Source organism: Pholis gunnellus, assembly GCF_910591455.1.
Source record: "Pholis gunnellus genome assembly, chromosome: 7".
NCBI lineage: Eukaryota > Metazoa > Chordata > Actinopteri > Perciformes > Pholidae > Pholis > Pholis gunnellus.
This window is the reverse complement of record NC_136533.1, coordinates 27,747,076-27,773,905: the sequence shown is the minus strand read 5'-3', so window position 1 is coordinate 27,773,905 and position 26,830 is coordinate 27,747,076. Positions and strand designations below refer to the sequence as shown.

Below are 26,830 nucleotides of genomic sequence, written 5' to 3'. Positions count from 1 at the left end.
ATATTTTATCACCTATTTAGAAAGATCGCATCCATTGTGAGAAACTATAGGAGCGCAATGCAGGTTCACAGTAATTACATCCAGGCTGCAAACAGAAAACGCTTCAGTATAGCGTTGCTAATGTTGATGCATATCATTTAACCTCAGTTGTCTCGTTCACATTCATATAATCGGGAAGAAAGCTTTTCTGTACTTCAAATATACTTGTCACTCGAGGATTTATTTTCAACTGGGTTGAGATTATAAACTAAAGTCAGGAATAGTTCAACACTTTGGATATCAATCTCATGGCTGTGTATTGACTACGGAGCTAGTCAGGATGTTAGCCTAACGTAGCATGAAGACTGGAAGCAGGGGCAGACGGCTAGCTGGGCTCTGGTCAAAGTTCAGAAACATTTCGGCTTAGTTTGGGGTTTGTTTTTAAAGGTTAATACATGAATTGATGATTAGTATATTTTATGCAATATCTTTAACAATGGCCAATTACCATTTTCACATAATTTCTCTCAATTTGTGTAGGACCATGAAGAATTTCGGTATTAAAAGCATTATTTAGTAGAATTAATAGCACCCCTAGTGGTGAATAAAAGTGTCACAAGAATAAAAGGTCACAATGTATTAAAGGTCACAATATGTTTACTTTAGAGGGTATTATATGTTTACAGTAAATGTACCTATAGAAGTGTTAAACCATAAAAGTATAATCTTTGAAAGTATTAAACCAAAAGTATAGCCACTGTATGTATTAAACACTGTAAAGAGTAGTCAAGAGGGAGAGAGAGGGGATTGAGTGAGGCTTTCCAGAAGATGATCGTATGAGGTGATAAGCAGAGAATCGACAGCACCGAGTCATCAGGGAGCGGTCAGCAGGAAGGATGAAACCAGGAGGGGGCTAATGGATTTCGGCCAATCACTGAAGCTGATAGACATTTTCAAACAATAAGACGCTGTATTTTCAGGCCAAAGATCAGATCACTTGGGACCTTCGGACAGATAACTAGCCTTTGCTGGACTGTGTGGGGGAATTTCATTTGATCTCTGTTTCATGAAACATATTTCTATCGATAGTGTAATTCAGTTTGCAACTGTTTTAGTTTCTGTTAATTATTAAATACTTTTTGATCATAACTTGAACCAGCTGAGTTTTTTGGCACGGCTGGGAGACGTGCGGTCTTCCACAGTTCTGAGAGGTTCAGAACCGAACGACCATCACTGCCTTAAACTGCAGTCCACCTTCGTGATTGTTCCATTGAGATGAACATCTCCTCTCCTATGTAGATATTTTCTTCTGAGAAAGAATCCAAATGGCAATACATTGTCACCCCCAACGTGTTAAGATTCTAAGCTTGTTCAGTGGCCCAACGCTTCAACCTATGACTTCCCATCAGTCAGGGATGGCCTGTCAGTTTCCACTCGTTACATGCATTGTGTCTTTTCAAAATAATAGATGTGGGTTTAGGGTTAAAATATTACATTTGTTGAGTAAAATAAATACGCTAGTTGCGTAACTTAGTTAAGTGCGTAAGTCACATAACAAAAGTAAAGTAAAATAAGTTGATTTTCACACACAAATAGTGGGCTCCTGTGTGAAAGTCCATGTTTGTTAGACTCAACCATCCACCCCTCCTCATTATACTATGTCAGTTGCTTTGGCCATCGAATAGTGACACGGATGGGTTCACATTGGAGTTAAAAGCCCGATGCTTCTCATACAGACCCTAAAAGGTGCCTTGGTGCGCAGGCGGTCACGGGCAGGGGTGGGCTGGCCATAGGGGATACCGGGGTAATCCCCGGTAGGCTGACGGGGTTGGGCTGGTCCAATACCGGCCCACCTCCATCACCAACAGGCCCTCCCTCTGACATCGCCGGCCCCGACTATATTCTATGCTTCACAGAACACGTTAAATTTACTCTAATACTTGAAGTCAATAATCACTGACTGAGATTTATACTACTCCTCGCGATCTGTATTCACACTCATGGTTTCCATCTTCTTTACTCATCTAATCTCTTCCGTCAGTCTAACTTTGTTTTAGGTGTTATTAAATGTCAATCACTCTAGCCCAGCAGTCCCCAACCAGCGGGCCGCGGACCAGTACCGGGCCGTGGGTCATTTGGTACCGGGCCGCACAGAAAGAATAAGTATTTTTTAATTTTTATTTTGAAAAATGAACGGATTCTCTTGCAATGTGGCTCTTGACACAGGGCAAGACACGTGATACGTCACCTCAGAAATTAAGCCTGCAAACTAGCGAAAATGAGTAAAACCCTTTTAGAGAGCTTCTTTGCAAAGAGGAAAAGGCCGCTGAGGAGACAGAAGAAGAGCCGACAACTTCCAAGAAAAAGAAAGCTTCATTTAACAGACAATATCAGGAGTCTAATTAAATATCAGGAGTAATTCTGACGCGCCAAGCCCGCTCTGCAGAATATGTGGTGACAGAGGAAGATCAGCTGCTGGAGATTGTAAATGACGGTGGCCTTAATGTATGTTTGAGACAACAACTCTGCTGGTGTTTTGGATTCAAATCAAGGCTGAATATCCTGAGATCACCACTAAAGCACTGAAAACCCTGCTTCCATTTCCAACATCCTATCTTTGTGAAGCGGGATGTTCTGCAGTGACAACAATCAAAACAAAATTACGGAGTAGACTGGACACGAGGAACACACTTCGGGTGTCATTGGCTCCCATCACCCCCAGATGGGACCGTCTCGTTGCAGAGAAACAAGCTCAGGGCTCCTACTGATTCAGCGGTATTGTGAGTTGTATTTTTTATGCATTTTTTATTTGTTTTCATGCCGATCGTATCATTTTATTTCATCATGTTTATCTGCCACACGTTGAATGCCGGTCCGTGAAAATATAGTCTTACATGAAACCGGTCCGTGGTGCAAAAAAGGTTGTGGACCTCTGCTCTAGTCTACTCAACACTCGCTTGCAGACGAAGCCGTTTTTGAGCGCGAGCCGGCAGCATGGCACCGGCACCAAAACGTAAATCCTTTAAAGGTGGAGCTGAAAAGCTCAGCGAGAAAAAGAAGAGATGTCTGGAGGAAGGTGCATCAAAATATCTAAAAATCTCTGACTTATTATGGAAACCACCGACTGGTGACGGTGTTGCAGAAAAGAGTGAGCTGCTGCAAAAACTACTCATGTAGTGAGGTAATAATAACACATGAGTATACTGATATTGTTTTTTATTACCATGTGACTATAATGCACCTGGGCCGGCAGAGTTAGTTTAGGTTCTGTCCGTGATGAATTCATAACTGTCGGTATTTGAGGAGTTGGGAGTGGAGTGTGTTGGATTGTTGGCAGAGCAATGACCACACAGCGATGATTAAATCTGAAAAAAGATGATTAAAACCCTTTAGAGGCTGGGCCGGGCCGAATGACTCGTTCCAGAGAGGAGACTTTCAGTTGTCACAGCAACAACCCAAAGGGGATGCAGGGGTTTGATTGCTTGTGTTTTCAGCATTCTATAATCTGCAGTGTCTGACGAAGAAGAGCCACACAGAGTTCAACAACGCAGTTAAGAAGAGGAGGACAAATTGTACAAACAGCGCTTTCAAATGTTAATATTTTGCATAAAGGTGTCCAAGTGTAGCTAAACCAGTGGAGCTTCATGGGCGATGCACTTCCACTTCAGCTCCAGAAGACAGATGCCTTCGTGTCCATCAAGTTTCAAAAGGGACAGAGATGGAGAACGAAAGAGAGACGGACGCTGGCAGGCAGACATGATAGACATCTCTCAGTTCTCTCTGGACATTAAGAGACTATTGGATCTAAAAATCAGATTACAGCATGATAAAGATGACAATATTCCTTCTGAGGAGAAAACAGAGATGTAATTTCCTCCTAAAACAGAGGAGCAGAGTGTACGAGGAGGAGGACTTATGGAGACATAATAGAATCATCGCTGTTTTGCTCGGCTCCGTCTTCTTCAAAAAAGCATCCATTTTGGGCGTCTGAGACTCTGTATCAGTGCACTTCATCTGTGTGTGTGTACCGCGAGTCAAATGCCAGAGTTTGTTTGTGTGTGTATGTGTGTGTGGAAGTGCACACTCACCCTACAGGCAGTAATGTGGGCTGGCTGTAAGGCGGCACTAAATGAACAGATGGAAGTAATCAACAGATGGTTGATATGGTGTTTCTGTGTGTGTGTGTGTGCGTGTGTGTGTGTGTGTGTGTGTGTGTGTGTGTGTGTGTGTGTGTGTGTGTGCCCTTAAGACATGGGGTTTGTGTGTGTGTGTTTGTGTTAGAGAGAGACAGAGGGAAACAGAAAGAGAGAAAAAGAGAGATAGAGATGCACTTCCTCCTAAAATGTAAAACATTCAATGGAATAGCCCGTCATCCTAAATTCTAAATTAAAACTAACATTTTAAATGTTTAATGGCAATAAAGCAACAGAATTTAACTGAATTAAGAGCAAAAGAGAGCGGGGCTTTAAAGTATATTTTGAAAAAAATGACCATTATCATAATACTCATACCTAATATTTCTTCAGTAATTCACTTTCACTTGAGCTGGTATTTAGATTAATGCGATTTAGGGTGAAAGAAAAAGGAGGGATGGAATTACCTGCATTATAAGCATTTGTATGGCACACTATACTATCAGGTAGGGTACAGTTTATGGTTTGTGTTAACCCAACCTGAGCACTCATTCGGTGGTTGCCTAACAATAATGGAATAAAGTTGCTGCAAACCACAAAAAAATGACCTGTTTTGGGAAACCAAAATGTAGTGAGTCCTACATTTCCCACCTTAACGTATCTCAATACAACTGTTTGTATGACATCATGGAAAAACGTACCCCTCATTATTCATACAGTGCCATTACTGAAGTACACAAGTTACGTGACAAATAAATCAACACTGACTTCTTCTTTCACGGTTTCTTTGACTAATTTGGAGACGTGGTACGGATGTCTGCTTTAAGTAAAACCAGGAGCGAACCAGAAAGAGATCTCATTGTATGACATGGAGAATGTGTGGAGCAGCTCATCAGTGTGAAGGTCAATTACGTTAGATTCTGGTGTGGAGGAATATTTAAATAATTAATGAAGGTGCCTGAAAAAAAGACTGCAAAATGCCATGCACATATTCCCTCTGCTGAAGCCTCTGAGGAAGAACATTATTAGTAAGAATCGTCCCGTTTCATTATGATGTGCATCTAAATCTGCCCTTCATTTTTTGTCTTTGCATTTGAGGCCTTGGCCGCTACTTGAGAATTCTTTGGTTTGGATTTCTAAGAGGCCCTATTCAGTTTACTAACAACTAAATAGAATCCAAGTAGTCTTTCTCAGAGCCTAAAGAGCTTTCATTCTAACTTTCAAATGTGTATTTCACACAAGTCAGAAACCTCTCGCATTGTTTGTAGTGTACCATTTCTGTGAAATGCAGGTTGGAATATTAGTCAATTTAGCTTTCTCATGTTCAAGCTGTGACTGCTGTTCCAGTCTTGGTTTAGTTAGAATTGCTATTTGAGTGAAGACAATGGAACTTTGCTAATGTTTAGCTATTTGGAGTCTTTTTGTTGATACATTAGATTTTAGTTTTCAGAATGGTGTTTAAAACATGTTATATAGTGGGGACAGCCAAGATGCGGAAAAACACCGACCAGTCAGAGCAGACTGGGCTTTTTGGGGCTTAAAGAGACAGGCGCTAAAAACAGACAGAGGGTGAATACAGGTACATTCAGACAGTAAGTATGAGAAAAAGAAGAGTTGTTTAAACATTAAAGTATCTAAACATTTTCTGGTAGAAACACCATATGTCTCCTTTTAGACTTTTCCTTGAATATGAGCAGTTTGTATTTTCTCAGGATACCAAGATACAGTTAGAAGCTGTGATGTGGTTACGGTGCGCCTAAAGAACCATGACCCATAGTATGAACCGGCTTCTGTATATGACGACAAACGTTGTGATTCACAACCAAACAGAAAGAGCAAGAGAGAGAGATGTAAGAAGAATTTAGAAATGTAAAAACACCCCCATGCTTCATCCTTTACTTCAGTGGACTTTAATAAATGCAGGTCACACCAACACCAACTCCTCAAAGAGAACCTAGCTGACCCTAGCAGGGCCTGTGTTGTTAATGATAATACATTCAACTGATCCAAGCAACACTGCCTTCGGTGAGCGTAAATCCTTGAAGCGGTTTCATCCCCTTTTTCCTATTGAAAGCTTAGACGGATGTGAGGACATAGACACAAGTCCACACCAAAGACGGGGAAACACGTCAAGAGAGACAGAAACATGGTGGAAAGAAAGGCCATTAGGAAACATAAAGCAAGCATCCAAAACATCCTTGTTTCTTTCTTTTGTTGCTTTCCTCTTTCTGTCCTTCCATCATATTGTCTTACCTTTCCTCCTACTGGACTATTGTTGGTTCTTCTTTTTTGTCAAGCTCAAATGATGCTTTCCATGTTCGCAAAGCTATGAGTGAGACCTCCTTTCCTCCCTGCACCCTTCTTTTTGTCCTTACTTGCTTCATCCCTTCGTGCTTTTCATCTTTATGTCTTTCAGGCTTTTAATTATTTTGCAATCTTTCCTTTCAGTCACTCGTAACTCCTTCATCCTTCCATTCAGTCCACCAAACAAAGTATGAATACGACAAAGATATTGGCAAAGCAGACCGATTCAGCCTTTCTGTCCACGAGTCGCTCCTTTAAGCAGCATTCAAGAGCAGTGTCGCACACCAGGAGCCTGATTCAAGACATCTTCGGGAAGACGGAACAAATAGATTTAGAGACACTTCTTACCTTTCATGCCAAACTTGGAGCGTCGTCCGTATTTGTTGATGAGAAGGAAGAGAACCACTAGCATCACACAGGCAAACCCTGCCAGGCCTACTGCTATGGAGACCTACAGACCGGGGGGGGGGGGGGGGGGGGACAAAGGGAAAATAGTGTTAGGGCAATTACAAACATACATAGGAATAAAGAAAGGATGATTTTTGCACAGCAATGACCTCAGCAGGCCTTACAGGGGAACAACAGCTAAATATATACAGTATATATACATATATATTATTTGGGAGGCTATTTAACATGCTAGAAAAAATACTACAACCTGCTCATATTGCGAGGTCTTGCAGGTAAACCACAAGGTGGCAGCGTCATACCAGTAACGATATGAATGGAGTTTACAATTTGCACATAAATCAGACGGCAACATTCTGTTCTAAAAAGTAAAGCCAATGCAAAAGTGCTTTCAACCTGCATTCTCTCTAATGTCCAGCAGGGGGCGACTCCTCTGGTTGTATAGAAGTCTATGAGAAAATGACTCTACTTCTCTCTTGATTTATTACCTCAGTAAACATTGTAAACATGAGTTTATGGTCTCAGTCTCTAGTTTCAAGTCTTCTTCAGTACAGCATGATGTTCATTTAGTAAATGATGCTTCATTTAGAGTCAAATAGAGCATAAAGAGGAGTATGCTTCAGGGCCGGGTGACCTTGTGATTGACAGGTCACTAACGTTTTCCGGTCTGGGAGTTGCCCCTGTTTTTGTTTTGCAACTTTAACCCTTTCACAGTGTGTTTTGACCTCATGAAAGTTATTTGTAATATTTTGGTCACCTAAAAATTCCTAGTTAGCATTCGGTTGCTCTAAGCTCCACCCTCACTTCAGGTTGTAAAAAAACAGGACGTGACGGCTACATGCCAAAGTCAACTGCATTTTGGTCGCGGTCATCTTGTGGTTTTCCTCAAATACATTAGCCTTTTTTTTATTAATTTAGGCGGTTGCTCCCCATTAAAGTTGGCGGTATATTTGTGTAGGAGGAAAGAAGGAAAGAAGGAGAGGTGAGGAGGAAAGAAGGAGAGGGGAGGAGAGAGGAGAGAGGAGGAGGAAAGAAGGAGAGGGGAGGAGAGAGGAGAGAGGAGAGGACCACTTTTCAACCCTTTGGGTATGAGCAGAACCATATTACATTTGTCGAGCACATTTGGGAGGCAACAGCTCATTCATTAGGGACTTGGCTCGGGGCGGCCGGTTCAAGTCCAGCGCCGACCATACGGAACAGCCTGGTGCGGCTGCCCTCGAGCAAGGCAGCGAACCACAAACTGCTCAGTGCTGCTTGACCTTGGCAGCCCCTTCTCTCTGCCATCTCTCAACAACAGTAATGCATGTCAATGGGTCATATGTGTGTATGTTGGGCCTATACCCGTGTGTACCAAGAGATTGAAATCTCCAAGACGGATTAATAAAGAATTTCTTCTTCTTCACATTCATGAGGAGATGAGTGCTTTGGATTGAATTACTCCATGACCGTGCTTTCCTCTAGCAACACCCATTTGGACCGATTTGACTTTTTATAGGCTCACTGGTGAGCTGCTTTCATATTATGGGTTTGAATGAAACACAGCAGCCTCTAGAGCAGGGGTATTCAATTACATTCCAAAAGGTCCAGATTGAGAAAATCTCCTCGTGCAGAGGTCCGGAACATTACTATAATATCTAACTTGCAAGAAGCCTAGTAGTAACAACGTCTCTCTGTAGTCAACAACTGTCAAATCAAATAAAGAATCAATTCTATTTGAACAATTATTATTCTCAGTTTTCAAATTTAACTGGATAGATTATAAATAATACATAGAAATACATAAATAAATGTTCTTCTCATTTCAAGTAAAATAATGTCTGGATTAAAGAATAAATTACATAACAGAAAGCTTTTGGAAAACCTGCATCTTAAAATAAAGTAATTCGTTTTAGGATTAATTTCACTGAATTGTCCTGCAGCTTTAAATTCAGTTCATTCAGGTGTGAAGTGATGTCAAAAAAAAAAGCCACAATATTATATTTGTCTCATCTTCTAACAAGAGAAATTAGTGTGTACATGGACTTTATCTGTGGTTATTAAACCACTTGTTTCAGCTCTATTCCTCTCTGGTTGGACAGTGAATGAACGTATTAAGATTCTGATCATATCGGGCTCTTAGCTTTATTTTCTGTGTCTTCATTTCAGATGTGAGTGGGTACGTTTGCTCCAAATGAGACGTACTGCTTTTAAGCTGCGGTAAGAATTCACCTCTACGAGTCTGTCCAGTCTTGGTTAGAGACTCTGGTCTGACCACTTTTCTCTCTTTGGAGATCGTCTTGTGAATGATCTTCTTGTACACACTTAACTTTTCTCCTGCTCGTTCTCTTTCCTCGTCTCTCCCCCGTGTGTCGGTGTGTGAACATCTCACTTGAGTCAGGAAACTTGTTTGAATACTCATATTTGATATGCTGAGCTGCATCACGAGATGTGATTTATAACGCATTGGTCGGCGTGTTTCCTGCACCGCTGAACAAGTAACAAGCCGTAAATGCTGGAAAAGCTGCGCCGGTTAAAATAGAAGCGCTCCGTCAAAATGTAATACTTCTCAATTATCTATCGGTTTTAGGTCCTGGGTCCGGATACAACGGCGTCTGCGTCCGGATCCGGACCGCGGTCCGCCAATTAGTGACCCCGGCTCTAGAGGGTCCCTAGCTGGGCTTTAGATTGGTCATACACTTGAATCTAAAGATGCATACAGATATTCGTATTTTTCGAAACACAGCATTATGTAAAAGGAAAAAAGGCACCCACACACATACACTACCCCACTACACTCGCTCCGTCAAAGCCTCTGCTTCAACAGTTATCTTTTCCCAGTCAATTACAGGGAAAAAAAGAACTCAATTACATTTCTAACCAACTCTCAGGCTCACCGGCCACAAGGGGATTTCAGCAGATAGCAGCAAACGGCAGCGGGCGAATGGCGGAGAAGGAAAGGCTTGATTAAAATAGCACCGTCCGCTTTCCACACTCTTCACTTCCTGAGCTACATTTTCAGATTTTTGTTCTACTCTTTTTTTTTCTTTTGGTCTTCCTTTGCACTGTTACTTTAACATAACGGTCAATTCGAGTTTAAATACATTTACATTTGTTGCTATGTACTTATCTTATGTACTTAACTAACGCTGCACCACTAACACCGAAACCTAACCAAGTGGTTCTGGTGCCGAGAACTACAGGTATTTTGTTTCACTTTCACAGCGCATAGGTGCCATTTGGACCCTCTGAAGCAATAGAATGCTCGTGATAACCACCGATAACATCCACTCAATTGACTTATAACTTTCAGATTGTCTGTCACTGGCAGCAGAGAAGCCACACACAGGAAATACAAAAAAATGATAAAAACTTGGTCGAGACCAGACACTGTTATAGACAAGGCCAAGAGAAGATGGAGTTGAAAAGCCCTACACACCAAGACAAGTCTGAGTGAGAGCACTCACTGAGGAAAGACAACACAAGCCCAAGATGCCTTGGGAGCCTGAGAAAAAGCAGCCCTGAAGCCCTGCTCTCTGTTACCTACACTCAGTAGATAGTTTAATTACAACTCAATCACTTTATTTTAGGTGTCGGTTTAGACCTTATACCGGGGGCATCACATCTGACTGATCGTTGAATCGTGTTTTCTTTATTCATTTCTGTTTTTGGCTAATGGATGTTAAGCTTTGTTTAAGCTTTATTTATTTATAATAATATAAAAAATAAGAATAGTAAAAACGTTAAAAGAGATACATGTGACATCTGTCATTTCGGAATAATGGACAGCGCTGTCTCTTGTCTGTGTGTGTGTGTGTGTGTGTCCTTAGTACTGGAATGGAGATACGGACACAGTTTCTCAACCTGCCAGCTCTTTTATAGTTGTAAACAGAACTTTTGCACCTAGTTCTATCGGCCGTATTTCAGGATTTATTGTGAAAAACTGAGCAATTCTATGTAAAGTCAAACATCCAGCACCCACATTAAGCCAGAATGGAATGAACCTTTAAATTATAACCACATTTTTCCACCACTGCAGCGATTCAACTTTGAAACAGGCTCCTCACATCGAACTGGGAAATATTCCTCTATTCAGGGTCATCCCAATCTTAAGACACGAAGCAATGCAATGTGATATTGTACTGAAGTGTGAGCTAAACTGGTCATTTCTTCTCGCGACATAAGTTCACTAAGACTTTTATTTAACTCTTTTGAAAACGCAATGCTGGCAGGAACTCAACCACGTCCAGTCCGTCATTTTATCCGATGGTGAGAAACTTCACCTTGTTTAATACAATCAATAACACCGGCCTGTGACCAGGACGTTTCTCAATATGGACCTTTGTTGCTCTCAGACCAAACGAAGAAGCACAAGCACAAAACCTCCTCCAAACACTCAACATGATTTAACATTTCGATCACTCACCCCAAAATGATCTTCCTCTGGTTTGTGAGTCTCTGCTGTCGGGGTCACTGGGAGGATAAACACAAGAAGATACAGACTGGTTTGTGAAAATCACAAGAGTTTACAGACCTGCTGCTTCTGCAGGGAAACTGAGCAGAGAAGACATCACACAAAACAAAAACTAAGAAACTACTCCAATCAATAATGAACAGAGAGCTGCAGACAAAAGGAGGTGAAAGTCATGCAATGTTGTCGATATAGGCCAGTTCATAGACTGAAGCTGGACACAATATCATCTCTACAGTCCTACAATAAATCCGATCTTTTTAAAGATCACATTTCTGGGAAAGTATAAATCTTTAAAATAAAACGTTACCATTAGTATAAGTGTATTATTCAACTGTAGAACATATGTACTCAGGCATACCTTGATAAAAGACATTTATTTATGTTTATAGAAAGATGTGTCCCTTGATATACTGGATATGTATTATTCTCAAGCTCCTATATCCTTAGCCTCCAAAAAGTACAATGTATAAAAACAAATCATTATAAAGACTTGTCCCTTTTAGAATATGAACAATATTAAACACTCAGGGTCAAATTCGCAAAAGGATTGTGCGGCTTTTGCAGCTTCTACACCTGCATGAATAAGACAAAAAAAACCTATGTTCTCAAAGCGCCTGCAAAGGGTTAAACGCAGCCCTAACAGCGCTGCCAAGCATGTTCCATTTTATATCAATTAGGTAATATGCAGACATTAAGCGCAAGATCGCCACTTTTCTATGCAAATGAGCCCCATCGCAAAAAACCTCCAATTCACATTTAGATCCAAGTTGCATGACGTTGAGTCATGAATAAAGGTCTGCTGCGTGTCATTTTTTGAAAATAAATGATAAAACACAAACAAGATTTAAATCATCAACTAGAGACCGTGTTGCAATGCAAAGAGAAATGCCCCCTCCCCCGCTCAGAGCACGCCTATCTTTAAACCACACCTTCATTTGGATCTCAACTACACATCTGTAAAGTTTTGTACACGGTTGGGCCATATATGTAAGAGTATATATCCAATCAATCAGTCACTATAATAAAGTGATACAATAATGATATAATAATGGGTAATGAATTGGCACCTTATATAGAAACAAGTAGCTACTCCTTTAAATGTGAAATCTTGAATATTTTCTATTAAACAATGAATAACTAACTTTTTATAGTCAAAGGAGGTGATACAAGTATTGCAATATTTAGGAACTGGGTGTCTTTGGCGACATTCAGGTGCATACAGGCACAATGACAGTGAGTCCCACCAGAGCCTGGTCTACAAAACAACATGAGTAATTACGATCAGACGCAAATAAAATAAGAGCAAATTGCACTCAGCTGCAAAACTTCATTGGAGATTTTGCGAGTTCATGGTGCCATCACCGGCGACAATTCATTCTTTGTGAATTTGGTTTATTAGGTACATCGGTAAAATCTAATGCAATCCAATCCAATAAATAAATAATACTTGTTTTTAAATAAAACAGCTCAGACATATGATCTGCATCTGCAAATATAACAATGTTCAGTTTTAGAGAAGTATTGAGTTTATTATAAGGGTTTGCAGTGTGTGGCTGAGCTGCCGTATTGGATTGCATTAGATTTAATAGGAGAACCTGTATTTAAAATAGAGTGGACTAGACTTTCTGACTCCAATTCATGCCTTCAAGATCTGTCATTTTTCGGGTCCCGAGTCATGTTTTTTGACATATAAACAATATTGAGCTAATTGTATAAAATGTGAAATTTACATATGTAGAGGATGTCATGTTGAGGAGCTGACTCCTTCTTGACAACCAAGAACATTTAAACCATGATAATATAATGGGATTCTTTGAAAAAAAACAGCACTTACCATAATCATAGTCTGTGTCTGGGCCTGTGGAAGATGAAAGAGAAGATAGACAAGACGCTGTGAGACACGCTGCACAGACTAGGATAAGTATGGTATCTGAGTGTACGTGAGAAAAGCATAACCAAGAGATGAAAATAGTTTAAGCGGAGCAAATGTTTAGATTAGAGACAGAGCATTGGGTGTAAGGTGTGAAAAGAACAAAACACCAGAAATAACACCGTCAACGAGACCGTCGCCTCCGGTCTAAATATAACTTTGTTCTCCGCATCTCATTCACACTTAGACTAAATATAAGCTTCATGTCACCACGTCATGCAATGCAGAACGCAGCCGGGGTGCTGCTGAGGAAAGGCTGACACCGCGTGGGGAACTTGCTGGCACAACGTGTCGACCTTAGGGCTAAACCAATCACGAGAAGGGGACGGACATGACATGTCACAGCGACCTCGACATTTGACCAACAAAATCTAATCAAGGTGGATGTGAATGGATCGGACAGAAGGATGGACAACCTGAGAAACGTCTTCTGAAGGCTCTTGTGACGACTCAAGCCAAGTGCGATTTTGGAAATGAGGACTATTTTCAACTTCATATTGCTCCAGTCATAGATTGTATATATAGAAATGTCTTTCTTTCTAATGCATTTTTCCTCCTGTTCTGTTTGCCTGTGCTCCATATCTGCATTACTGCTAAAAGCCAGCCACTGTGTCTGTTGCAGTTGTCCTTGTTATGATGTGACGACGCATCTGCTTGACCGATCACCACTGACAGTATTGCCAGCACAGGCCTCTTGACTGTACCTTGAACTGGAGTATCATCCACCGAGCAGTGCCAAAAGCAGCTCCACTAGAGCAGTTCAAAGGCTTCACGTTACATTTTGTGTGTGCTACGTTTGTTCCCAAACGTGACACATCTGAGCGGCACTTAGGTACACAGGCACATATACTCCAACCAATCCATTGTGTGTTTGTAATGGTTCCGTATTCCAACAGAGTGAAAATCTAAAAGAAGTTGGAACTTTTTACAGTAGCTATGCAGCTACTGTAAAAAGTTCCATATCACATATATCTAAAGAATGAGAAGGAAAGCAAAACGGCAGCTTGCAGACTGTATAGTGACCATTTTTTATTTAATACTGTGATTTTAGGTTTTACAGGTCAAACACAAAGCCACAATGTGAAACAGCTGTACTGCCATGGTATGTTAGCATGTCAACAGCAGTTATCACTAAAGGACTGATGGTTCTGCTCTGATGGTTTCAGTTGAGAGGAACAGGTGCAGATAGTTCTCTTTTGCTGATTAGTTTTTCTTCAACACATGATGCAACAGAAACTCAACATGGCCCTCAAGGTCCCAACTCACCATCAAAGGGCTTGTCGAGGAAGTGCCCGTACACGCTGCTGGTGGCCACTCCCAGGTAGTTGCTGGCCGTCAGAGTGTAGTTGCCGTTGTTGTGGTGCGTTGGGTTCTTAAAGGTCAGGCAGCCCTCTATGTAGTCCTGGTAAATATCCATATCAGGACGCACATACTCAGTGTGGGATACTTCCTGAAAAGGCAGTGACAGAACAAATGAGCGGTGACATCAAGTCATGAAGCCCGACACCAGATGCTGGTGCCTGCAGCTTTGCTTTCGGCCACTGTCTGGCAGCTATGTCATCCATTAAACATCTGTTTCAAACAACTTGAACACATCTTGAATATATTATAATTAGTTTTTGCCTAAAACTCATTTTTAGTGAACAAAGCTTGAACACGTCATAATGTAACTCAATGCCTTCGTCTGTTAACGTTGGCTGCTAGCTCCGTTATTTAGCCAAGGAGGACTTTGCTGCCCACTGGTTGCTATATGCTAAGCTAACAGCTAACATGTATTAGCTCTCTTCCTGCTAATTCCAGCACAAATGTATTGTTTAATTCAATCTGTCCGCCGTTGATTCGCAGCACCATAAACCTGCGGTCGTTGGTGTGGGCGGCTGGTTAAACGAAAGATCATGTCCGCACAACTTCTAATCCACTTCATTTCAGAGACAAATATTGAAACCTTTAATCAGCAACCATTTATTTGACAGCTAATGTTTTTTTTTCCATACAAAACACGTCATCAGCCTGTAAGACATGATGATCAATAAATACACCTTGTAAATGAATGTACTGTGATTATAGATGTATTTCAAATCAATTGTGCGGTTCCATTGTTAAATCTAATACATCCTTTTGTACTCCGTGGTGCATTTCATGCCAAACTGTTCATTCTTTTCAGAATGATTGCTTAGAAAGAGCAGCCATGAAATATAATATCATTTAGACAATATACTATGCACAATAGATTGATTGGATCATGATTTGGTTACACACTGACGGTTGAAACAAACGCACCTTGTCTCTGTAGAACCACTGCAACGTCGGGTGGGGCGACCCTCGAACAGTGAACTCTATGCAGGTGTCATGGCGGCGTTCGGGCTCCTTCAGCTTCACGATGGAGGGAGGAACTGAAGAGACCAAAGAGAGCAGAGGGCAGATGAGCACTCCACTTTGTAATTGAAACAAAGGACGACATAAAGGTATTTCAGTGTACCTGCACTACTAGTGAAGCTTATATTGTCGGCCATTACACTGGATGTATTGTGGCAGCACATGAAAGAAAAAGGGAGGAAATGGGAGAGTGATAGAAAATGGGAGAGACCTTGATTATCATTTTAATATGACCGTCTCATCACAATCTGTTCCGATCGATTCGGAGTGTGTGAGCATGTGTGTGTTCCCGCTCTCGTGTTTCTCTCTGTTGACAGACAAAACGTTTTCCGAATGCAAACACAATTTTGCGGCCTGCTGCAAACAGTGTCATCGTCTTTCCGCAGCCCATGGTGAGAAATTCAAAACCGGCACCAGAGAAAGACGATCGCTGTTAGTAGACGTTCCACCACAAATGGAATTCATCCTCTCAAGTGTACACACACACACACACACACACACACACACACACACACACACACACACACACACACACACACACACACACACACACAGATAATACATCATCAGAGTTGCTGGGATGAGTTTCACAAGCTCCAGATGCTCAAAACGATTTGTAGAGTATATGTTTGACATACATTATATGCATAAGAGAGTAAAACGAGCTCTGGATGTTAATAATCATCCAGTAAGAATAATTAGCAAGCCTAATGCCACGCTAGCAGCACCTAGGGGCTGCAGCAGTAACTGCACGTCACAATGCTATTGTCTATGATGGAAAAAAACAAAAGAGCCTGGTCTTGCTGATGACGCAATGCAAAGTTTTGTGTCAGGTTATCATAGGAATTTGACCACTGGAGTTGTTTTTCCAATGCCTATTTTAGTCGCCAACATAATTGTACCTACTGTCGTGTTTTGGCTGTATAGCTAGCACTCACTGCACACCATGGGTGTGGGTCCTCTGCATGTACTTTCTGTTAGACCCCTCTCCATTTCTTCTTTGTGCATTCACGAAGTAGAGATCAAGTTAAAATGTCTTGAGGTTGCACGAACAATTCAATTTGCACCACCAAGAGCCTATACAGGTCAATTTTTATCCTTTGCAAAGGCTTTATATGCATTAGCCTCTCAAATTTGAACACAGTACCATAAGTGGAAAAAGATTGAAGTTTCTGCTGAGGGTGGTGCTTGAGGAAAGGTCACAAGGTATGAAATATGGAAAGGTTCTATCAACCGTGGAACATGAAATTGATGGTTTCATGATTTGTGGGCAATTGGATTGTAATTGTGTGTGGAAATTGATGGTGCTAGAGGAAAGGTCAGGGGTCACCTAATTCTTAAGAAAAGCCAACTTTTAAAGATCGTTAACATCCAGAGTAAAGTTCATTGAAATCTTGCTATCAGGTTCGACGGTTTTCATCATTTCTTTACATGATATGAGGGTTGAATAATTGTTTCTATTTTCATAACGTCTAATCGTGGCTACTCGAGATTGCTGAGAGTTGAATCGATCGACAGGTAGCGAAAATTCCCAAAATCTTTTTCACACATTATGTGCTGTGGTCAGAAAATGTCTCCCAATTATAATCGAATGTATTATTACTCTTATGGAGTGTTAAGGAGCGCAGAGCAAAGATTTAAAGTAAGTTAAAGCACCTTAACATTGGCATAAGAAAAAACAATCTGTGATGTACGCTCCGATCACCAATCGGCACAAGCCAATATCTCGTCATCTCAAGGTTCAAAGATAATTTCTTGTACAACACAGGGTTGCAAAACGAATAGCAGTTGTAGTCCCTGTATGCTACACAAGAACAACTAAACAACAATGTGCCTCCCCGTGCTGCAGTGTTCAGGTGTCTCACAACTTCTCAAGTCGGGGAACCTTTTGCCTAACTCGCACAAAAAAACCCTTACACATATTACACCAAAAACCCTTACACATATTACACCAAAAACCCTTACACATATTACACAAAAAACCCTTACACATATTACACATAGAAGGATTTTGCATGAATTAATGAGAAGATTTTGATGAAAATGAGTGCAGTCCATATGTTCCAGATATGTCTTCCAGACCATAGTCGCAGATGGTGGGGGCATTTTTCAATTGGCACACATGGGAGCTTTGTATTGATAATAATGAAAACAGCTTTGATTCCATTTGTATGCACACACACCCTTTAAAAGGGCGTTCGCCAATGTTTGTCTTCAACAAAGTGAATTTGCTTCGGATTTATAGAAAAAGAGCTCAACATCTACTTCTGCTACTTAAGAATCAGTCATAATCTGTGTTCTCCAATCTCCCGTTGGAGTTAATAGACTCAGGGTCTGCCGCTAGTCTCATAAAAAGGGCGGGGCAGTGGCGAAACCCACGTGACTCTCAGTGGGCCGTCTCCTTTCTGAATCTCTCATTACTGATACAACACAAGCTGGATTTAACGCAGTGACGCTGGCCGCACAGGTTGCTGATGTAGGTTACTTGTTAAATTGCCAAACAAACACTTGATCAATTGATTCGGTAAATAATCAGCAGATTATTATATAATTAAAATACTAGTCACAGCCCCTCCTGAAACCCAACCTGGTTCAGTGCGGAACAAATTGCAGGTTAGACGCATACAGAAAGAGACCAAAGAAAATCCACAGTAAGTGATATTTATGGAGGTCCGTCCGGTGACAGTTTGAGTTTCTGTTTGTGCCAAAAGAGGGACGCTATGTCTTGAATTGGCAAAGGTTTCTGGTATTTTCGTTTTCGACGTTGCCCCTGTTATCACACATTCCTTCGCTGTTGCATATTGTCTCCGTCTGCCATCTGTTTATTACATTTTCCAGCTTGGCCTTTGGCTGGTTTCGTGTGTTGCTGACAGGAGTTACGTTTTTCATTTGACATTCCAAAGAAAAGAAGCTATCTACCGTCACTTTAGGCTATCACACGGTCACACGGCTGTTTGGATTCGGTGATCCGAGCTGCTGACGGAACGTCGTCTTGGGCTTTTCTTGTCGAGTTGCTCTCTCTCGCTACTTATTTGTTTTAAAAATATCACTCATTGGTATATCCTTTGTCTAACTCTTTGCTAACAGGAATGGACCTCACAGCTGACCTCCCGTGCTGTGTCCTCACTGCCTCTATATGAGTGCCGTTTATCAGCCCACTCAGTTCTCCTCAGACATCAAGCACACAGCTAGCTGCCATAGTTACATCCCATTCATCCACGTCTCCAGCTTGCGGCCAATGTTGTCCCGCTCATCGATTCACCGGAGAACAGTGCTTCAGCAGAGGTGGACTGCTTCTGCCTGAAATAACAGATAATAATTACAGCAATGCATCCTGTGGAATAAACTGATGCGTTCACTTTCAGGAAAAGGCCACGCTGCATGCAGCCCGAAAAACTAATCGTGATAAATTACTGACATCATCGCAATGACTTGATTTTATGTTCAAAACATGACAAACACATGCTGCTAACAGAGCTGAGTGGCAGACTGATTTCTTCTTTTTAATATTATTTGGCACAACCAAATGCACCAAACGGATACAAACATTAAGCACAGTCAGAGTGACATTAAACTAATCGCAATGCTAAATATGGTTGTTAGCTGAGTTAATATCTACTATTAGCAAAAGAAAATATGAACTCATTATGCAATATAAACCCTGTCTGCTGTGTTTGTTTACTAGAAAGTGTTTTTTGGGGTGACGAGACACTACGGAGTTAGTCGCAAAGAAAACAAACTGCGGCAACATTTTGGATTTATTTTAGGAAGAAGTCAAGTTAACTGGTTCAAATAATAAACACCAAGAGTCAGTCGTCCTGCTGATTGTGGGCGCCGTTTCACTCTCTGCTTTCTTCTTCTCATTTAATGGTCACCGGCGGCCGGCATACATATTGTATTTATGCCTCATAGCTCATTTCTCATCCCTATTGACTGCATCCCTGTTGCCGTATCATTACACGTATACCCACGGCACGTCTCATGAATCAATAAGCAATCCAACTGTGTCCAGATGCACAAAGAGATGCATGGCTGTAATGTGATGAATATGTTGTGCTCTGAGTCATCTGTCCTGCCGGTCCTGCCATTAAAACTACCGGAGCTTCAAATAGTTACCAGGGCTACATGAGGGAAAAGTTCAATAATCAAATGCAGTGAGCTTATGAAGGCAGTGGGCACAATTTTGGCTCTCATTGCTTACCCGCAAAAAACAAGTTTCCAGTCCAGAGCAACTCAAACTTGTTCCCTCAGTGGCCCCGTGTTTTTAAATTCAAGCCTCTGGGTGTAGCGAGATATATGCACGATGCGCGGGTGGAGCTCGCCCTGAGAATAGAGTTGTGCATCCGAGAGTGTTACATTATCATGCACAGACTTGTCGGGTCCCTGCCATGATTGTGTAATAATCATATGAGCATTTGTGATGATGTGATGATTCCACTGCTGCTTGTGTGTACCATATTCTAGTGGAATTAATCTGCAATTTGTTGTTACATAGAAACCTCATCAGTTCAAATCATGATTGTTACTCACAATTTTTCTTAAATCCAAAACGTTTGGCTAACATGGATGTCAATGCTGTTGCCGGAGTAACCAATAGGGCTGGTACTGTATTAGGTTGATGCTATTTTGTAAAAGCCTGGTGCATCACTCGCTCAGCTTAATCTACGATCATCAACCAGATGTAACACTGCATTTAGAATTATATGAAGAAATGAATACCTGCAAAGTGGACAGAAGAAGCACCTGAAAAGGGCCACTGTGTGGGATTGTGGCGCCATCTGGTGGTGAGGTGGCAAATTGCAACCAACGGAAACTTCTCCAGTGTGTCAAGCTTTAGGAGAACTATGGCAACCTGATGTGAAAACACCTGTATGTAGATATCAACGGCTCATTCTAAGGTAACTAAAACACAATGATTGTTATTGTCAAGCAATTATATACGCAAGAAAACACACTTATTAATACTGTATTCTATTTCTGCAAACCCCCTTAAATGCTGCACACTGGCCCTTTAACATTTAAGCTCAGGTGCCTCATGTTCGTGTATGAGAGCAACTGTTAACCTCCTCATAGAAACTTTCTTATTCTCATCAAATCCCATGTGCAGGCCAAACCAATCAGTGAATGTATCTGGTAATATTGTGGTACTAGGTGAAATGTCTTCATTACCATGAGCACACACACACTAGTTTATTCTGACTCAATCCTGCATATGCCACGCTGCTGCCACAAATACTCACTAGAGCACTGAATGTGGATTAATCCACTAGTCCCCAACAAATGGACTGTATACGTTTGTTTGAGAAACCTTTGATGAAAACAACAGTGACCAGCTGTTTTAGCCTTTTTAAATCAAAAACAAAAGCCACCTGTTGGCAGTGAGAGCCACACAGACAATAGGGCAGCCAGAGAGTATTGTGAGTAATAAGTAATGTCAATTGATTTTGAAAGAAGTGCAATTAAGAAGTATTTCTGTTAAATTGGCAGAAAGTGCTCACGTATAGCCAAATGTAAGCTATTGAAGTCGAGCTAATGAGTGCTGACAAAAAAAAAAAAATACAATGACTTAGAATATAAGAATGTGCCATGTACTATAATAATATAATAACAAATGCCATTCAAAAGGTTGAATGAATAATCAGGTTATCATTAGCTGTAATGAGACTCAACTGTGCATTCAACTGGCAGGCGCATGCATTTTCCTTTATGATGTACTATAGGCGCGCAGCTTGTTGTGGCCTTTTTAATTTGCCATGTGACAGGATAATGAATCAGACCCGTTCACGCAAACAAGCTCCTTTTGTAGGTCACATGAATATAAACACAGCGATGGCTGGCATGCACACACACACACACACACACACACACACTCTGTAGGTCACATGTGTATGTGCCGTAATGATGACGGATGGGCGTCTTGACCACTATGATAACATTAATAAGTGTTTTCCTAGAGTCACCTGTGATGACCCCTCCCTTCCACCAGGGGTCTGTGTCTGTTTCCTGTCAGTTTGTCTTGCAGGATGTTGATCGGCAGCTAACGAGCCTCACCTGAGCCTGCTGGAAGTGGCCAGCTATAAAGAAGCACCCTCTTCTTTGGCTGGTCCGCCTCTCCTTCCTGCCTCCTGTTTGGAGGACCTGGCTGCTGCTTTGTTTTGATTGTTTCTTTAGTTTTAGTTAGTGGTACTTTAAATAAATGTCTATTTATTACTTTATACTCGTCTTGTCTCCCTCATGTTGCGGCCTTTTGAGCCGGGTCGTGACATACCATTAAATGGAAGACGTTAGAGCAAAGACAATAGAAGAGCACTGTGTGTGTGTGTGTGTGTGTGTGTGTGTGTGTGTGTGTGTGTGTGTGTGTGTGTGTGTGTGTGTGTGTGTGTGTGTGTGTGTGTGTGTGTGTGTGTGTGTGTGTGTGTGTGTGTGTGTGTGTGTACTCACAGTGAACAGTGAGCTGGACGGAAGCGTTGGTCATGCCCACGATGTTGGTGGCGGTGCAGGTCAGCAGGAAGTTGTTGTCTTCTCGACTCACATTGACCAGCGTTATGTTGATGGAGTGGATAGTGTTGTTGTCGTAGACTCTGGCCTGGAAGGGGCGGCGGGACGAGAGGACACAACGGGCTGAAAACTTGTCGGGCACGATTGTACGTGTGTAGAATGCAACAAGGTCGTACCCCCACTGTTAACCTTGTACTCGCAGCATTTGAATTGCTACATGAGCTACTTTTACAGTGTTTCTTATATTGATTGGTTCGTCAATATGGGAATACAAACCAGCGGTGTGTGTCTAAGTGTTGATTGGATTCTATGTACTGTAGTACTGAGCCAACAGTTTCAGTCTTTTTTTTTTTTTAAGCTTCATTCATCTTTTAAAAAATATTTAAAACAACAACATTCCAAGTGACTATCGCTTGTCTGTTGTTTGAGAACAATGGACAGCGCTGTTTGTTGTATTTGTGCATGTGTGGATGCAGAGCTGTCCGTAGGGATGAAAACAGAGCCACACGCACAGCTTTGTTAGCCTGCTTGCTTTTCATGGTTGGAAGTGGAACTTTTGGCCCTAATTCCATTTCCATTAGAGAATTGTTCATGAATTGTAAAATGTATCTAGCGCTCTGATGATGGAAGTCATGGATGTAATGGAAGACAAAACTGCTATTTTGTCCTCCACGATCTCACACTCTAACGAGCTGAAGCTCATTCATAATATAAGACCTTGACACTTACTGTACGATGTTTGTTTCTGCTGGAAAGCGTGTCAATGATTGATGTCGACAGACACATCGGTTACTGCCAGCAGCTTGCGAGTATCACATGTAAAATGCAACGTGTGTGTGTGTGTGTGTGTGTGTGTGTGCGTGTGTGTGTGTGTGTGTGAGTGTGTCCTCCTTTACCTCTTGCGCATTTATGGAGTGCAAGCCATTCACGGGCCAGTCCACCTCGGGTAACGGGGATCCAGAGCCATTGCAGATTGCCGTCACTCGGTCACCCTCAACAACGGTGAGGTTGCTGTGGCTGACGCTGATGTCTGGCAGGTCTGAGAGACAGAATATATAATTCAATCCATAGCCACAGAATGCCACTTTTTGTGTAATTTCTGAAGATTTAAGGCTCCAGTGGGAACCAATGGGCTCGGAGCTGAGAGCCAAAGTCAGTCATTGTTGGTTTTGCTTTCATTTTGGGTGTGATTTATTCAAAAATGATTAAATCAGCTCCAACACAAAAATCATAATAAGCAGACAGAATTCCCAGGTGTGTGTGTGTGTGTGTGTGTGTCTGTGCACTCTCAACTCACCACAACTGCTAATGTTCATCTCCTGCAGCAGTATCCTTGTGTCGCTGTCAGCACAGTACAACTGCTGGCTGCTCAGCCACGCCTCTCCTCTCTGTTGCCATAGCTGCAGCCAGCGGATCTCACAGCCGCAGTCAAACACCACCTCCTCCAAATGGCTGGAGAGAGAAAGAAAGTAAAAAGACACATTGAGCATTGGCAGTATTAGCCAGACGTGATAAATCTTCAAACTGGAAACGTGGGAGGGGGAACAGAGAATGTTCATCACGTCAAAACTGAAGAAAGTCACGGCGGGACTGAGCTACCGTGTACCCGAGACCTTCCCTTCGACCCTTGTTAGGTAAAGTGATGGGGGACACCTTCAGCAGGCCCACAGGGACTCATCTCCCCCCCCCCCCCCCCTTCACGATGAGACAGCTAAGTGTGTAGGTGCAGTATTTCCCAGTGGGCCTGAACTATTCTGGCCCAAAGTACACACTGCTGAATTGGGCCGGCTGAGAGAATGACAGAAAGTGGATGTAGAAGAAGTAAATCACAGCACCTCATCACACACACACACACACACACACACACACACACACACACACACACACACACACACACACACACACACACACACACACACACACACACACACACACACACACACACACACACACACTCACTCTTTGGAATGAATGGAAGCTCACTGATTTGGTGATTATGTAACACCCCAGAAAATACACTTTTTCTGTAAAAAAAGTGTATTTTGTGTATTCATTCTGGTGGAATGAGTCAGCACAGCAACTATCCTAAAATACAACTTTCTCATCAGCACACATTTAAGATAGTTTAGGTACCATCCAACAGCAGAAAATGGTAATAAAATGGCTGAAAGACAACCCACCTTGAAATAAAGATGAATTTACACTTTGACAAGTCTGAGCACATTCGATGGGATCTCATCCCTATTTCTCATGATTTGCTGCTCGGGCAGAAACCCCCAGCGCCTGTTGTGCCAGTTGCGTAGTATTTTGAGGCTGCAGGTTTGAGCGTGGTTATCGTTGGGAAATGCTTGCGGTTGACATTGTAACACAAGGGTTAACGTCGTGAAGTGGTCACGGCTAGCATTGAAACACGTGGTTAACATTGTGAAACGTGGCGGTTAACATGTCACACAAGGTTAAAGTCGCGAAGTGGTCGCGGTTTGCTTTGAAACTTAGTTAATGTTGTGAAACGTCACGGTTGACAGTTAACACAAGGGTAATGTTGTGAAATGGTTACGTTATAGTTCACGCTGTGAAACAATAAAATAAACTAGGATTTAATCAAAATAAATATGCATGTAGAGAACACAGGTCCTGTGTTTGTTGTCTCAACCAGGGAGTGAGACCCAAATTGCACATTAGTCCACAAAAGATTGACACCAGCATGAGGGAAATGATGAGGCTAATTTCTTTGAAACTTGAAACTGCTACACTTTGCTGGTTTTGGGGTTTTAGTGATATTAGCTAAAGTGAGCAAGCTGGCAATAGCATTTGGATATAACTAAGCACACTAAAGTTTCTGTATTATTATTATACAGTCAGAACTCCTATAGGGTCACTTGCTACTTCCAGTTTAAAGAAGCCCTTTGATATGTGGTTTCTATGATGTATATGTTAAACTAGCGATGAACCAAGCAACACATACTAAGAAGGCGCTGCATTACAAAACAAGCCCACAGAGTGTCGTCAACATCCTCTCTGCATGTGCAATACTGCAGGATTTGTGCAAGATGCCATACTACTACAAAGACTGTACACATATGTGCTTATAGGGATCATTTGATGTCTTCTTGAAGTACTAAGTCAATGGCTGTTATGACTGCGAGTCATAATATAGGATTATATATGCTGTGTGCCTCCCTGCCTGAGGGTGGTGCTGTGTATTGTGACCGTTTTCTGTGTATCCTGGAGATGACAGGTGATTGGACTGGGGACTCATGAGGCGGGACATAAGAAGGCACCTGTGGAGGCCGGCGGTCTCTCGCTCTCTCTTCTCCCCGGCTCCCAACCGGACCGTGCTGCATCGCAACAGGGATCGTTGCGAAACAGATCGGGGCGACCGTCCTAGTACCTTCTATAAACTAACAGTCCATGTAGTGGTAGGGGAGAGCCGCTCTTTTGTTTTCTCCTGTTTTGGGTAAGGAGTTAGGTAAGCTGCCAGTCTTTTCTTGTGTTCAGTTTGGGAGTAGGTTAGGTAGTTGATTAATAAAGCTTGTTTTGTTTATTGTTGTGGGCCAGGCTCACCCTGACGTATCTTACCACAAATGGTGTAAATAATAAATATGATGGACTGAATTACAGAATAACTGGTCGTTCTTGGGAGTGAGGGGGGAGACCTTATACTATGCTGCGTCCAGGTTTCCCTAGACCAGGCGTAACAATGGCCTATTGGTAAATGTTCATATTGTACCTTTTTGGATATTAAATATTTAACAGCACACATGACATCGACACATAAAGTGCTATTTTCTGCATTTCTACCCTTTTCCAATACTCCACACAGTGCTTGTCAGAAAACTTCACCACATTATCATATCTTCTACAGTGTGGCTGAGAGTGTGACAGAACGACGCCTCACCGTCTCTAGGATTAATAAAGTCAGTGCAGGAAGGTGCCGAGGTAACTCTTCGAGGTAGGAGGGTTTTTTAGTCCTATGTTCACTTTTACTTATATTCCTAGGGGTGATTGTGAGAGGGCTTGACAGATACGGGCCCTGTGTCTTCCATTATGCATTATGCCAAGAGTGACTTCACAATAGATTTTAGAAGGAAAAACATTGCTGCACCGGTCTCTATGGGTTGAAGGGTGGAAGTATCTTGAACCTGTGACCCAGCTGTGATGCAGTCAGGTATTATAGTGCTATCCTACTTCACAGCTACACAGGGTGTGGGGAAAAGCATGTCGTCAACACTCATTGGATGGGTAACCAGGATTAACCTCTTACTACTGAGAGCCCCCTTCAAAGTGTGGTCGGGGGGGAGGTGACAGAGTACACACATGTAGTACAAATCACTTCTGAGAACAAATTAAATGATATTTTATGATATATCAAAAACCTACGTAACGAAGAAATTCTGATAAAATGGACCATGTAAGCTATTTTAATCACTCAAAAACATATATATATATACACAAAGTACTACAATATACTACAAGTACTACAACAATTTCACCTATTTTTTGCCAGGAGACGGCGAGCTATGTTCTCCGTTACCGATACCAGCCACAACCTACGGCACTTTCAGAGACAAACCGCATATCAAAGAGCACGAGGACTCCACACTGAATCCAACTGTATCTTCCAAATTCTTCTCCTTCAAACCATTAAAAAGTTACAATTCATCTGCCACAGATCAACACAGCCAAACAGCCAAAGAATTGAAACGCTTCGCACCTTGAGATGGGTTTTCTGGATGAAAATCGCCAAAAAGA

At 41.8% G+C, this 26,830-nt stretch overlaps 1 protein-coding gene across 1 annotated transcript in view; it reads right to left on the bottom strand.

Moving 5' to 3' along the window:
* The window catches only part of LOC306698749 (NT-3 growth factor receptor-like), a gene marked incomplete at both ends in the record, with an annotated part of 212,451 nt that overhangs the window by 72,547 nt on the left and 113,074 nt on the right, over positions 1 to 26,830 (bottom strand). Inside the window, 8 exons of the mRNA XM_079163218.1 lie at positions 6,765 to 6,867; positions 11,227 to 11,273; positions 13,109 to 13,132; positions 14,471 to 14,654; positions 15,485 to 15,597; positions 22,022 to 22,166; positions 22,975 to 23,117; positions 23,376 to 23,530. Coding sequence (XP_079019344.1) covers positions 6,765 to 6,867; positions 11,227 to 11,273; positions 13,109 to 13,132; positions 14,471 to 14,654; positions 15,485 to 15,597; positions 22,022 to 22,166; positions 22,975 to 23,117; positions 23,376 to 23,530 — 914 coding nt within the window. The remainder of the gene's footprint in view (positions 1 to 6,764; positions 6,868 to 11,226; positions 11,274 to 13,108; positions 13,133 to 14,470; positions 14,655 to 15,484; positions 15,598 to 22,021; positions 22,167 to 22,974; positions 23,118 to 23,375; positions 23,531 to 26,830) is intronic.